The sequence below is a fragment of the Coloeus monedula genome, assembly GCF_965178545.1.
Source record: "Coloeus monedula genome assembly, chromosome: 17".
Classification (NCBI taxonomy): Eukaryota; Metazoa; Chordata; class Aves; order Passeriformes; family Corvidae; genus Coloeus; species Coloeus monedula.
Genome location: NC_138797.1, coordinates 6,769,311 through 6,784,133, shown reverse-complemented (window position 1 = coordinate 6,784,133; position 14,823 = coordinate 6,769,311). Strand labels below are relative to the sequence as shown.

General features: G+C 45.1%; 1 protein-coding gene across 1 annotated transcript in view; it reads right to left on the bottom strand.

Annotated features, from left to right (window-relative positions):
* The window catches only part of CTNNBL1 (catenin beta like 1), a 47,347-nt gene extending 32,835 nt beyond the window's left edge, over positions 1–14,512 (bottom strand). The window contains exons 1-4 of the mRNA XM_082292908.1: positions 14,434–14,512; positions 6,849–7,037; positions 4,560–4,666; positions 3,560–3,699 (exon numbers count right to left, since the gene is read on the bottom strand). Coding sequence (XP_082149034.1) covers positions 3,560–3,699; positions 4,560–4,666; positions 6,849–7,037; positions 14,434–14,463 — 466 coding nt within the window. The 5' untranslated portion in view covers positions 14,464–14,512. The remainder of the gene's footprint in view (positions 1–3,559; positions 3,700–4,559; positions 4,667–6,848; positions 7,038–14,433) is intronic.
* Between the last annotated feature and the right edge of the window lie 311 nt (positions 14,513–14,823).

Below are 14,823 nucleotides of genomic sequence, written 5' to 3'. Positions count from 1 at the left end.
AAAGCAACTGGCGATACACTGCCAGTGAGGTGATACAACGCATTACAACCACAGCAGCAGGGCACGGGATACCAGACACAAGAGTACACAGACTACTGCAGCAAACCTTCCCCACAAGCACTAAAATTAGGGAATCCGAACAATTAGAAATGATTAAAAAAAAAGTGATTCTGTGCTTACTGGATCAGGCAATTTTACTTTTTCTTCATGGTAGCTACTTGGTTTTTTTTCAAATCAAACATGCTGGAGTTGGTCTAACAAGGCAACGTCCTGCATTGTCAAGACTGAACACAAGCAAAAAGAAATGAGTTATAATAATGTGATTTGGGTATTCTGCTCCCAGTTGATAGCCCTGCTAACCTGCACACACACACCCCTAACGAGGGCACTGCCAGCAGCAGGAGCATCACCCCCCTCTGCCCGGCCCAATTAGGGCAGCATGCTCCTCAAACTGCAGCCCTCACAGGAACCGCAGAGCTTCTGCCAGCCCAATTTTCACTCATTAACTCTGGGCTGCATAACACACAGCTCCCCTGCCTGCTGCACAGCTCCCTTGTACGACAAGACGTATTCCAGCTCATTAGACCTACTTCCCTATTCTCTCAGACACACTGATCAATCCTGCCTGCGTCCCAGGGGCAGAGCAGGAGATGTGGTTTTCTGCATGTCCTAAATAACCACTCTGTGACGGATCTCTCTCAAGTGCCCGGGCTGACAAACTGGCTCCCAGGTCTCCTATTTGTGCATTTGCTCAGACACAAAAGCAGCAACAGGAAAAGTATTTTCATCTGTCTTTTCTTAGCAAGGTTCAGCCATGGGCTGGGGCTGGCTGGAGAGGTGAGTTCTGCAAGAGAGAGCCTGGACCCTCTGCTGACAAGCTGCAGGCAACTCACCAGCGTGTCACCTCAGCTAAGTGTCACCTCAGCAGAGTGTCACTGCAGTGACAAAGGCTAATCACAGACTGCACTGCACCAGCAAGAGCAAAACTAGCAAGTCAACAGAAGGAATTCTTACCTTCTCTCTGGCACTCATGGGGCAACTTGCAGAATATTTTGTTCAGCTGTGGGCTCTCACAATAAAAGAGAGACCCCAAAATACTGGGCTTGGGAGAGCAGAGGACCACTGAGATGGTCTGGGGGTTAGTACATGATGGATGTAGAGGACAAATTGAAGGAATGAGGTTTCATCAACTCGTGGGAGAAAAAGCTCAAGGAGGAATCATTTGAAGATTTCTGTTTCTCCTGGGTGCTACAAAGACAACTGAACCAGGTTCTTTTGAGAGTGCACAGCAAAGAACTCTGCTGAGTTCATCATGCAGGGCATTCCTGTCTGTGAAGCTTCTGTTGAGGCCCGCAGTGAGAGTATCAGCTGTCCTATAAAATTTAGGAGACAGTAAAGCAAAGCCTCGCTTGAAGCTTTCATGTCTTTCATTACTAAAATCTTGTCGGTGATCATCTTTCATTCACATGCTTTGTGTAAAACTGTATGAATCATTCAGAAGATTATTTGCTCCCCCTGGACATTGCTTTTGTCTCCTTGCATTAGTCCCTCAAGACACCACATTTAAATCACATCTGAAGAGCCATTTGTTTAGTTCTCTCCTTGAAGAACTCATTTTAAAAATATCTTCCCATTTGTTTTAACAAAACATCATTAGAAAACTTGAGCTGTATCAATTCAGTTTTATGTCTAGATGCTTCACTTTAATAGTGCTTCTACCCTGTACGTGAGCAGCAGCAGTCTCTGCTTCCAACGGAGCTCAAAACACTTCAGCAGTTTTATAATAAGAAATACAGTTTTCCCAAAATTGCAGTTCTCAGGCCAAATTCCTACCCGTAAACTCACTGACAGGCAAGTTGCAAACTAAATAAAAAGAGCTCACAGTGGAAACCCTGACAAGTCTTTGACAAGGAGCAGTGACCCCAGCACAAAGCTTTCCATGGCTGACAGGACAAAGCAAGCTGTACTCCTGTGCACTTCATCTGGAAAACAGCTCTGCTATCCCAATCAATATTCCCACAATTCCTTTTTTTCCTATGAATGAGAAATTCGGTATAAAAGCGCATAGCACAAAAAAGTCTGCGGTGTTTGGTATAAAATAAATAATTAAACTACAGTAACCACGAAATTGGTTTTGCACGGGAGGAGCCTCCCCCTGTACAACATAAATTGTTAACAGTTATTTGAGAGCCATTTCCTTGCAGATCTTGGATAAGGGAAGCTGTGGAGTTTACTGTTTTGCAGGGACCAGCATTCACCACATCAAGGCTCTACCTGATGCAAGTCAAAATACCCAAACACATAAGCAGTGCTCTCTAATATAAACTGGCATGCAATAAAATATTCATGTTTTGGTTTTAGCTTCTGATCACTGCACCCACTTAGAAAGAATGAATTATGAATTCTCAATAGATGGTGCTGTAAAGAAAATTACTAAAAAAGAAAACCAAGATCTGTGCATCAGACCACAACATTCAGATTCAGCACTAACAGGCGTTTTCACATTGTATATTCCAAAACACCTCAGGAAAGCTGGTGTTATCTCCTTCTTTACACATAAAGAAGCAAAGAATAAATTACCTTCCTAAGGCCATGGATCAATAAAAATGGAAAAAGGACTGCTTGAGTCCCAGGTCAGCACCCAGTGCCCTTTCCAGGGGGCTTCACCGCTCCCTCCATTCACTAATGTTTTCAGGACACAGACACACAATCTCCCAAGTCGTGGAACAATTTTTCAGCTTAATCTGCTAAAGAATATTTTACAAGCAAAGCGGGCTAAGCTCTGCTTTTACAGACTGCACAGTGGTGAGCCAGGCATAGCGCCAGCTCCCAGCTGACAGCTAAGCATCAAGGCACCAGGATACTCAAAAAAAGACACTGTTTTTGATCAACACTACCAAAATGGGAAACTCTTTCTCAGATGCCCTCAGAGCTTCAGAGGCACATGGGCCAGGTGCACAAAGGGATTAGGTTCAGTGACACTAGACCTCACTGAGCATGGAAAGGGATTTGTCTCTGGATATGTACTTAACCAGAGGGGTCACCCATAGCCTTGAGCTCCGCGCACACCAAACTAAAGGTATGGACACACGAAGACAGCACATTTACAAACTAAGGCAGGCATGTGGTGAGCTAGTCCAAACAGCTGACAGCCTGACAGCTCAGCTCTCAGCAAGAAGGGGTAAAATAGTTTCATTTTCACTGGGGCTATTCCAGATGAAGTTTGCAGAGTCTGAGATTATTGCTGCTAAGCCCAGGCCTTCACTTCTCCTCTGCTGCTCATCTGTTGACACTCTAACACTGACACTCAAAAACTAGATGAAAGGGTCATAAAACAAAAGAGGAGAATAACAGCATTGGAAAAAAATCAGAATCAATATTACGTGAACAAAGAAGGCTTTCACTGGGAAAAAAAATCAAAAAAACTACACATAAATTCAGTGTGGTGGAAAGAAGAGGAAAAACATCTACAGGAGCCTGGGAAAGAGGATAAGAGAGATTACAGAAAAGTCTGTAGAAAGCCTCTCCCATGAGAGGGGCTTTAACAACTGAAGGATATCTGTGTTGTCGTGTCCCAGCAGCCCAAGCAGAGACTGCACAGCGTTCAGCTCCACCAGCAGGTGATACAGGCCGGGCATGGTCGCGATCACGTGCATTTCCTGAATGATGTCATTTAAATCCAGTTCCGACTCCATGAACCTGAGGCAAGACAAAAAAGGGTAATAAAAAGGCAAGAAGAGACCACTACCTTCCAGGAGACACCAGGTAGGACTTGTCACCCCAGGTGCACATGGCACTGGCATTTCTATCCTCCCTGTCCTACACCTGCCCCTTGAAGTTTAATCCTGTAGCAGGATAAGCATTTCTACTAGATAACTGACATAGAGTAAATAAGCAGATTTGTTCCAATTCTGTAATTCAGAAAAAAAAATTCAAGAAAATATTAAAATCAAGATGCTGTAGCTACACATGAAAAAACCTGCTTATAAAATAAATTCTGCAGAGCGCTGCACCCTTCCTAGGTAGCACATATTGGTATGTGGGTTGCATAAGTCTGAAGTCCATAAAAATAATCTGGGTAATGGAAAGGACAGCAAACTGGACCAAAAAAAATTGCATTGAAGTGTAGGAAGAAATCCTTTAATGTGAATAACAGAACACCTTGAAGGGAGGAAGAGGCTTCTAGAACACAAACACCCCATGTGGCTCTCCAAGCCCATCCAGCCATTCTGCTCATCACAGCACTGGGTGACATGAAATTATTTGCTCCCCACACAGACCTCTGGCAAGCACAACACCTTCACATCAAATGATGGGATGAAACCTTTAATTATTGCTAATCATGGTTTTTGTGCTGCCAGCCATATATTGGCCCCACCACAGACTCAATGAAGCCATTTTTAATTAACAAAGTCAGTTTCAAATAGAATTTAGAAGAACTACAAGGCAATAACTCCTGTTACATAAGCCTTATGTAACTGAAAACATCTCTACATTCCAGTAATTCATTTAGGGCTTACATCTAAAATCAAAGGAAAAAAAGTTAAGCATGGTCTTACTTCTCTGGATTGTCAGGAAACTTGATCCGCAGCTCCTGGTTTTTGTAGGATCTCTTCTCAAAGGTTAGAATCATCTTCTTCACTGAACTTTCATCCAAAGGTTCCTCCTGACCAAATCAGAAAAGGCAGAGAGGTGAGCTTTGGATGGCTGGAGAAATACCAGCAATGTGGTGGGACTGTAGCCAGGCCCAGGGCCCTTGGAATTCCAGCCAGCTCTGGAATATCACTGCAGAGAGCTGCCAAACACCTTACACACCATCACTACCCACTCCAGCTTGGACCTTGAGCTATTCTTTTACACCTCTTATTACCTGGCACCACCAGTACATATCGAGGCTTTTTTGTTTCAGACAGAGCAAACCTGCACTCACAGCCTGTGCCCACAGAGAGCTTCTCTGCAGAAGTCCCTTGTGCTATTGCTTTTTGTAAGTCTACATTTAACTGCCCTGAATTTATGTTCTTCCGCATTTTCCTCACTTGGATAAGCTTTCACTGCTATCTTAAAGCCTTTTCCTAAAAAAAAAAAAAAAAAAACAAATCAATATTCTATTCTAGTATTTTCTCTTTTGTAAATGTTCCTAAGGTGTTTCTCAGCTGGAGTTGTATACCTACTGTACAGCAGCAATGTAACCTCAGCTGCCTCCCTGACACCTACAAACATTTTCCTTAGTTTATGATTTTAATGCACTTCTTTTATTAAAAAATTGATGATATAGATTTCCCTGTGTAGCCTCTTCCCTCTCCTCTGTTTGACTGTGTTACAACCACTGTTTAAGACAAGCTCTCAAAACAAAAACCAAACCAGACAACCTCACATCTTAAGCCGAGTTTTGTGTCCATCCCCTGCTCAGGATTAAATCAAGAGTTGCGACTGGTGTTGAACATTGCTGCTTAGAGTCACTGACCAAACAATCTGGTATGAGAGAGAAAACCTCCATTTCTTCAGCAAACTCCATTACAATAACAACACCAGCTGGAGCCTTTAGTTATTATTGGATTTCCTTCATTCCTTTGCCCAACCTGTCTCATTGCCATCCCACTCATGTCACCACCCCATTCAGCTAATCAATACTACAGTGCCCAAAGCACATTCTTCTTGCAATAGGATTTCAATCCACACATGCTGACACTGCTTCCCTCTATTCCCTTTGATTCTTTGCTTCCTCTAACACATATCACTACAATATCTCCATTAGGATCAGCTTTATATCTTGTATTGAATTTGCATTCAGTATTGCAGTGTCCTACAGATTAGCTTCTTGCCATGAAATTTACTGGGACAAAGCATATTTTAATGGCACTTTTATTAACTGCTGTCCAAAATAATAAACAAGAGATTTGAGTTCTAAAGAAAGCCTGGACTTTCAGCCTTTAAAATGTCTGGCTGGGAGGATTCCACTTGACAAAGACGAGGGACTGGCACACTGCAGGAATCCACAAGACTCTACCCAGTCAGAAGGACTCTTGGTTCTGTCGATTCATCCTCCCTGGAGCTCAAATGCTACAGAAATCCTGCATTATCCTTCCTTGCCATCAGCAACAACTGTCATGGCAATAGCTCAACATCAAAAAAAAAGAGGGAGATTCTTAGAGACAGATGCTGGCAGTGCTGTATACAAAGGACAATGATATTTTACAAAGCTACATGATTCTGCAGTGGTGAATATCACTTGTTTTTTTATCAAAGAGGACACGGGCAGCAGGAAGCAAATATCTTCTAGATTTATACCAATCCATGTGTCACATTTATAAAGTGATTTTTTCCCTGGCCCTTGGCAGAAAGGCCAACACAGCATTGGATTTCTGTCTCCAAGGCTTGAAATCATTTACCCTTGACAGCTGCTACCCCCCTCCTCTGACCCAAGACCTTTCTCGTACAGAAGAATGTTTGTTTATTTGCTGCTGCTGCTGCACAGCTACAAAGAGGGGGAAAAGCTGCATGGTTGGGGGCACTGATGAGAACAATAGTTAGGAAATTGGTTAGAACACAGAAACTGTTTCCTAAAAATATACTTTAGAAGATGATTTGGGTATTCTCAGACCAAACAGAGATTAGACTTGAAAGCCTTCTCCCTTTTCCCCCGCTTTAAATCTTCAGCTGATATATTTGAGAAATTTGAAATTAATGAACACCCCACAGGGCAGGAAAGCAAACCCACAAACTGAAGCTGTACGAGCACAGGAAAATCACGTTAAGTCTCACCACCTACATAGTAAGAAATGGCAATCACAGAGAAAGGGTTTGGTGTTTGGTTATTTCCACTGCCTCTCCTTTCCCAGAGGACTTACTTCCTCATCTTCCTCTTCTCCATCCCTCTCAATTATCTGAAGGAGTTTCTTCTTCTCATCATCAGTTTCTTCCAGGGCAGCAGACTCCTCTTCCCTAGGACGACCATGTTCTCGGGCACTGGCTTGTTTCCGACGTGCTTTGATTTCCTCTTCCTCTTCATCACGGGGTCTTTTTGTCCCTCTGTTAGGCTGAAGTCAGAGAAATAAAAGGTGAATGAATACAAGTGTTTAGTGACCCTTGCAAACCAGAATACCAATATTAAAAGCCATACTGTGGAAATTCTTACAAGTTGTTTAAAAAATTAGCTTTTGTGACGCTTAACAACTCTAAAAACTGGAAAGGAAATTAATTTAGTGAAGTGGAACATCACATGAGTAGATAAATGCCTCTGCCAAGAGCTGTGTCAACATCCTACCTTCTTTGATCTATGAACACAATTCATGGGAAAATATCTTCATAGACAGCAAGGACGAGGAGTGCACAGACAAGGAATGGCCAAACAGCCCTGCTCAGTGGGGCACGGCTGCCCATCAAGGAACCCCCATCTGCTGACTCAGCTGAGACAACCCCCCATTTCACAGCCAGCAGACTGATATGCTCAGCAGAGAGCAGGGAAAGATAATTTTTTACCCACAACATATACAAGATTACATTGAATTCTGGCGTGCATCCCATTTCACCCCCATCCTTCTGTCTGAAGTTTGCTGATGTGTAAAAGCAGAATCACCCAACTCAGTTGCATTCAGTATTCAGTCCTAGGCAGGACAAAGAGGACTCTGCAGCTCTGAAGGGGCTTGGCACTGGACTATACAGCACCCAAACCATCATGGTTTGCTTGGAACAACCTATTATTTTATTCCACTATTTCTAGCTGATTGTCAAAATTAAAGGTAATTTGCCAAGGACAAGAAAAAGTCCATTAATCCTAATCCCATGTTTTCATTCAGGCAGAAAGGGATAAAAGCCTTTGCAATAGAAGGAAAAACTTTCCCCTCAAAAACTACAAGGACATTAAATTTGTTCTCTCATATTTTTGAAGGACAACCCAGCTGGAACAGGAGTACTCCATGCTCTATAACTACAGCAAAACAAAGCTTAATTCTTTACTATTTAAAAATAACAAAAATACTTTTACTTTACATCACTGCTCAAGTCACCTGGTAGGTGATTTTGTAACCTCATTAGGTCTAACATGCATCCATCTTAATTTATAAAACACCACCTGGCAGGCAGGCCCCCCCTCTTCTGTTCTGTGGGACCCTTTGTCTAAAATGGCAAAACTCACACTAGGCTTCCATGAACACAGGCCCTGCTTTTAACTGACACTGGGATCCTTCTCGCGTTTGATCCAAATAAAGGTGCAGAGGAAATAAGTGACAGTGTCATTCTCCTGCCAGGTCTGGCACGACTGTGAGCATCAAAACAGGAATTTCCAGCTCCCTGGCAGGTTAGGAACGTTTAGGCTGTAGAGGGCAGTAACCCTTCCAGGCTCATAAGGGAATCCCTCTGTGGTTCCAGCTCCACTGCACCACAGCACAGCCCAGTACCAATGACAAGCTGGTAAATGATCTGCTCTGCAGAACACGCTGCTTTCAGGAGATGTAAAAAAATATAAAGCCTCCCCCCCCCAGCCCTAAAAAGCACATGAGGAGTTAATTATAGTTAAGAAGCAGGCCAGACAGCAGCCTGGCTGAGATCACCTTGTTTCAGGGTTACCACCTTGTCACCGCTTTAGGGAAGATGCAGAATCAAGTTTCCCAGACAACACATTAGCACAAATCAAAGCTGTAGCTGCTCGCTCCCAGGCAGACCTGTTCAAGCTCTGTTATCTGTCTCCTTTCTCCCTATATCTTCTGTGCCATTTCCATTACGGATGGTACATTCCTGACTTAAAACTCTCCTAAAGTGCCTCCGTGCACTTTTAAAGCAGTTACTCGGCTCATAATTCAATAGCCATGACATGGAAGCATACCCAGACATTCTGTGAAATGAAAAATTTATTTGCTTGGAGGGTTTTGTGGATTGAGGTTTTTTTTAAGCAGATTCCTATTACTTATCTTCTAGGTACATTAAAATATAATTTCACATAGATCCATTTGGAAACAAACGTGTCATCGACAAAAACCAATAATTCAAACAACCCTGAGCAACCAGCAACCCACTAAAGAAAAGAACAAGGAAAAGCTGCTCTTTTAAATGACATCATTGAAAGAAAAATCTCCAGTAAATCCATACTCCTTATGGCACAAGGGTCCCTGCCCTTCCTATGTCCTTCCATTCACTCCTTGCTAATACCCAACTCATTCTAAACCACCTTTGACAGATTAATGTCACAAACAGATACCGCAATTAGTGACATAAATCCTGAAATTTACATCAAAAATCTCAACAAGATTTGCCACTGATGTTCCTAATTTGGAATTGGAATCTCATTCCTCACTCTTATTTCTAAACATTAAAAAGGGCCAAAGCTCCTGGTGAGTCTGTAGTGTAACGAAAGGCTGAAGGAGCTGGGGGTCTGTCAGATGCAAAGTAATGTGTCATACAAAGGGACTGCATCCCAGAACAAAACCTAAATTAAAACTGCATCATGAAACCCACCCCATTTCCTCTGAGTACACAATTCTCAAGACCAGAATTTACACCCTTGCTTCCATCTCAATTATTTTACCCTTTTTTGTATTTATGCATTGCTGGGGGAGGCGTCTCTAACACATAGCAGAATCATTATGATAAATCATGGAAGTGCCCCGTGTGTGATCATTAACGCTGCCAGCAGCCTGGCAATAGGCAGTAATTGAATTCCAGGCAAACGCTATTAAGCAGGCATTAAGGCTTTGCCTCTCCTTATTGATGTTATGCAAAACCTCGCTAAGAACGTCGCCGTTCCCAACCAGCACTATTAAAGCTACGAAACCAAGGCCCAAGTGGAACACCTGGGTCCTGCTCATTCCACAAGAGATGCACAGTCATGAACAACTGATTTAAGGCAGGCATTAGTTTCTGTTCATTGATTTTCATCTTGGGCTTGCATTTGTGTTTTCCAAAGGACTGTTACGAACCAGCAAGAATTAAGCCCATAGGTTGCTGCACTGAGCCTGGTGTATTTCGCTCAGCAAACGCATAGATTGTGTCCAAACACATTTATTTGACCAGTTCCACAGCTTCACACACATCTGCACAAGTTCTGCCTTTCTGGTAGGAAAGAGAAAGTTAATCATTTGATAAACAGAATATGGGTTTTTTTACTTAGTTGTGCTAAGGTGAATCTGGCAAGAAGTTGGGATTCATTAGAAAATGTACAAGAAAAGCATTTTTCAGTTGTTTTGTTAGCTAAGCTTAATTCTGTTCCTGTTGAATGCAGAGCATTCACAGTAATTTATTCAGTAGGCATTTTCATTTTAAATCTAACACTGATAGCACCACACAAAAACCAATGAATACAAAAGGGTTTTAAAAAAGCTACTGTTTATAAAATATGATAAAGTAAACAGAAGCTGGTAATTGGGAAAGGGAGAATTATCTTTCCCTTTCTCTCGTAGTCCTCCTGTACTGGTTGTGTCTGTTAGCTGACATTCCCTGAGCTGACACTGCTTGGGGCCAAGCCTTTGGGTACAGACTTTCTCCAGACACACCTGACACAGGTCGTGGTCTGTGCACAGCCAGGTAAGGCTGAGCCTGCCCTCGGTGTGGGCAGCAGGAGCAGCACCCGCCGCATGTGCCACGCAGGACAGGGAAACAACATCCTAAATCAAAGCACAATAACCTGCCAGCGCCCCTGGGCTCCCTCCAAGCAGTGATTGCACATTAATATCAGGGTTAAGCACCCCACAAAATTGGAACACACATTTTTCAGAATCCTGATTGCTTCAGCCTTTGCCAAACATCAGGAAGGTTTAGAGAGGTCTCAGTAGTTTCATATTACTCAGGAAATACTCAGGAGTTTCATATTACTGAGGTATCTGTTTTGTAAGTAACTTCGTTACTGTGAAGCTCACAAATTATTTGTTAATGAAATCTGAAATAAATCTTCATAAATGATACAGCTTCTTCTGTGCCCACATCCCAGCCCGCTCCAAAGAGCCACTCAGAAAGCAGAGCAGCAGCTGTCAGTTTGGGATCCTAAAAACAGGCCCAAATCTCCAGAGGAATCTTCAATAACCTCCTAATTTTGTTTCCAGTGTTTGTGATAAACCAGGCTACCATCAATCTCACTTTTCCATGCTTTTTCTTCCTGAGGCATGACACACAGTACTTCTAAATGGTGCAGGATCCGAGTGCTAAAAACTGGAAGAACTGGTACCCCAGGAAAATCAGAAATCTCAGACACTCAAGAGCTCCAAAATCACACAAACTGAGGCAAATGCAATGACAGGTGCACACTGTACCCACGTGGATACAGATTATTAATTTCAGAGGGAATGAACCCCTGCGCCTTCCAGCCTCCCATATGAGGCTCTGAACCACCCAAGGAGCTCATCAGGGAGGTGCAGGACAGGGATCTTTCTTGATACACTATGGTTTGGTGGCCAAATACAACACATTGGGAAGTAAACCAGAGATTCAGTCCCACCCTGTGAGAGCACCAAGACAGGTCTGGCAGCATGAGGCCATACTCCCAGGAGCAGAGTATCCCAAGGGATGAGGCAGACAGCTGAGTCGATGTCAGCTCCTTGTTCACCTGCCGGCAGGAGGAGCTTCTGGAGTAATAATGATGTAAGCAGTCAACAACCAGCTCAGCTGAGCTGCCCCTACCATCAGATGCATCCATTACGTTGCAAATTGACAGTAAATTATCCATACCAGCAGTAGAAATGATGATGTGCCTCCATGGATACCTGGAGATCCATCCCTGTACGCACCACACTCAACCCCGACAGACAACGGGGAGATCGCCCAGCACAAAGAACTCAGATCTCCCCCCATTAGTTACGGCTTCTTCTGCTATTTGATTTTACTAACATTCCATTAAAAAATTAGCAGTTTGTAATGATCACTCACGGTGATGAAATCTGCCTTTAATGAGAATTCAAATAATCTCCCTTATTCCCTCCCAAGACAACTGAAAGAAGAGTCTGAATAGCCCCGGAGTTGGCTTTGTCCTCCTAATTACCCTCTGTAATCAGAGGCGAAACATGGAGGATCTGGGCAAACAGCAGCAATATTTAATCATCACTTTAGACCATCTGCAACTGTTTTGCAGTAACACGTAAAGTTTATGGATTCCTGAGCTTTGTATAAACGGCCAGGTGCTGTTTAATTGTATTTTTTGTTGCAAGAGGTTTCTTTTCCCGTTCTGGCAGACACTTGATGCTGAATTGGTGGCATGGTGCCTGCAGTCTTCCACGCCAAGTTTGGCTCTGAGGGAGAACATCTTCTTGTCGAAGCAAGGGCACAGATTACACATTTAGAGGAGAAAATTCAAAACAGTGTAAGAGAAAAGCAATTATTTTAGGTTGTGCTGAGGGAGGCTGAGAAGACCAACTCATTTGCAGCAAGAGATTTAAAATCAGAGAGCTGAGGCACCACACCACCTCCCCGACAGCCGGAACCACCCCTGCAGCGAGGACAACCAAGGAGACCTTGAGCCAGCCCACACCTCAGCCCAGAGGAGGGAGGCTCCCAAATGCAGGGCTGGAGTGGGCCAGGAGCTGCTGGGCGAGCTGCCAAGCCACCCCACCTGAAGGCAGAGCCTGACCCGAAGGATGGGAGGCAGCAAAATCTGCTGTTTCCAACTATTTTCCCCCACCTCTCAGCCAGAAATGCCCTCACAGAAGGGAATCTCATTTTCTCAGAATCAGAGCTATTTGCCTGCCTTCTGCTCCTCCACTTCTTTCACCTGTACTCACCACTGTACCCAATTCTGGAGGTCTGAATTCAGCACCACTGAATTCCAATGCTCGCTCTGAAGCATCACCTCAGCTAGTGACACAAGAACCACCTGCATTCAGGTGAAAGCCCAGGAGAGCACAGAGCTAAGAGAAACCCTTCAGAAACTATTTCAGCAGTTGGTTGAAAGCTGCAGAATGTTTTTCCCCACAAATAAGAACAATTCCAGCAACAAGAAGTGAAATTAAAATTTAGATACCCTGCAGCTAAGCAGCATTTCTTTATCTCACCAGAATACAGCCCCTGCTGTCACAAGCAATCACTCCCTCGCCATGTGGAAAGCTCATCCAAGGGAAAGCTGTACAAAATCCAAGTGAGCAAAGCAAAGTGGATGGACTCCAGAGTGGAGGGAATCCTGTGAGTTCACATTCTCAGAGCAAGAGAAAAACCAACTAACAAAACCCCTAACTTGGTTTAAAAATGACAAAGATCAATCAGGTTTACCTCTCTGTGCCTTAACCTGCATCCCAGACATGCAAGGGATGACACTGCTAACCCCCAGCTGGGGTGGAGAAGGCCAAAGAATCAACGGAATGCAAGAAATGAAAATTCTAATTTGATGTTGAGAAATTGCATTTTAAAAAGGCAGAGAAATACAGAAGTGGAACAGATCTCAGAGCAGCAGGGCTCTGCTGTTGGATGCAGCAGGATGCTTGAGACAGAGCAATCTACAGAAAGAAACATCCTGGAGGTTATCAAGGAGGACTTCAGTGGAGCTCTCAAAGACAGACTCCTCTCACAGCCATGCCTCAGACACTTCAATACCATTGGGAAAATTGCTGAGAAACTTCTCAAACCCAACAGCAACTTTCCCTTTCTCCCTGAGCGTCTCCAAACAACACATTCCCAAAGAACAAACATGGAGTGAACAGCAAGACACTCCCTTCACCTTTGTGCCTCACAGAATGAGGGACACCAGGATGGCACCGAGTTCCATAAGGAATCCCGTGCTCTCAGCTCAGGAGCAGACCTGGCCACACTTACACGGCTGATGATGTCTCACCCAGGCAAACCCCACGGCTGCACCTGGGCTGAGAATTGAAGCAAAGCCCAACACTATCCCAGCCAAGGCATCAAAACGTTATGGCAATCCGTACCTTCATTCCCTGATCCGCAGGGAACACCCTGAATCTGCTCCTGGGACAATAAATCAACACACCTGGTACCTGCACACAACCTGCACACATAGGGCAAGCGGAAGAAAACGCTCCGAGTAAACGAAAAAGTTTTCCTTTTACAAGGAAAGCTTTTAAAAAATATTTTGATAAAAAATGAAATTAAATAGGTTTTGTCATAAAACAGGGAGAAAAAGACATGGTGTAACAGCCATGGAACGAGCTCAGGCTTCGCTCCAGGCACAGGCAGGCACCCATCTGCCCATCTGTGGCCGAAACAACACCGGCAAAGCCGCGGTCCCGCGGAGCCCCCGGTAACCGGGTCCCACCGGGCACAGCTGCTCCGAAGAGTGGGAGAGACCCCCAAAACTGAGGTCCACTTTAACCAGACCCCGTGCGAGCGCACCGAGTGCGGCCGGGCAGGCTCCGCACGGCGGTCGCCCCAGGCCCGCGGCCGCACCGGAGCCGGAGCAGCATCGCTGCCGCCGCAACGGCGCCACGAACGAGGGCACCTCCGCGCTGACAGCCGGAGCGCAGGGGACCGCGACAACCCCAGCACGGCCCAGCCTCCCGAGCTCACCTGGTAGCTGAGCAGCTCCCCCACGTCCATCGCACCCACCGGGCCCCGCCACCGCGAACCTGTCGCAAACCACCGGGGCCGCGCGACACCCGCCGTAAGGCAGGGAGCGCAGCCCGGGAGGCGGGGCGCCACACTGCCGGAAAGCGAGGCGAGGAGGGGGCCGTGCCGGAAAGTGAGCAGTGGCAGGCGCCACACTGCCGGAAAGCAGCGCGGAGCTGTCGCGAACGGAGGCGGGTAGAGGGGAGCGACCCCCGCCCCACGGTACGAGCGGCGCTGCGGCCGCCCCCGGCCCTCGGGGGTCCCAGGGTAGAGCTCGGGGACCTTCCGCCTGGCCCCCGGGGCCACTCGGTACGGGGCAGGGAGAGGACGAGACCCCCACGACGTACCCCC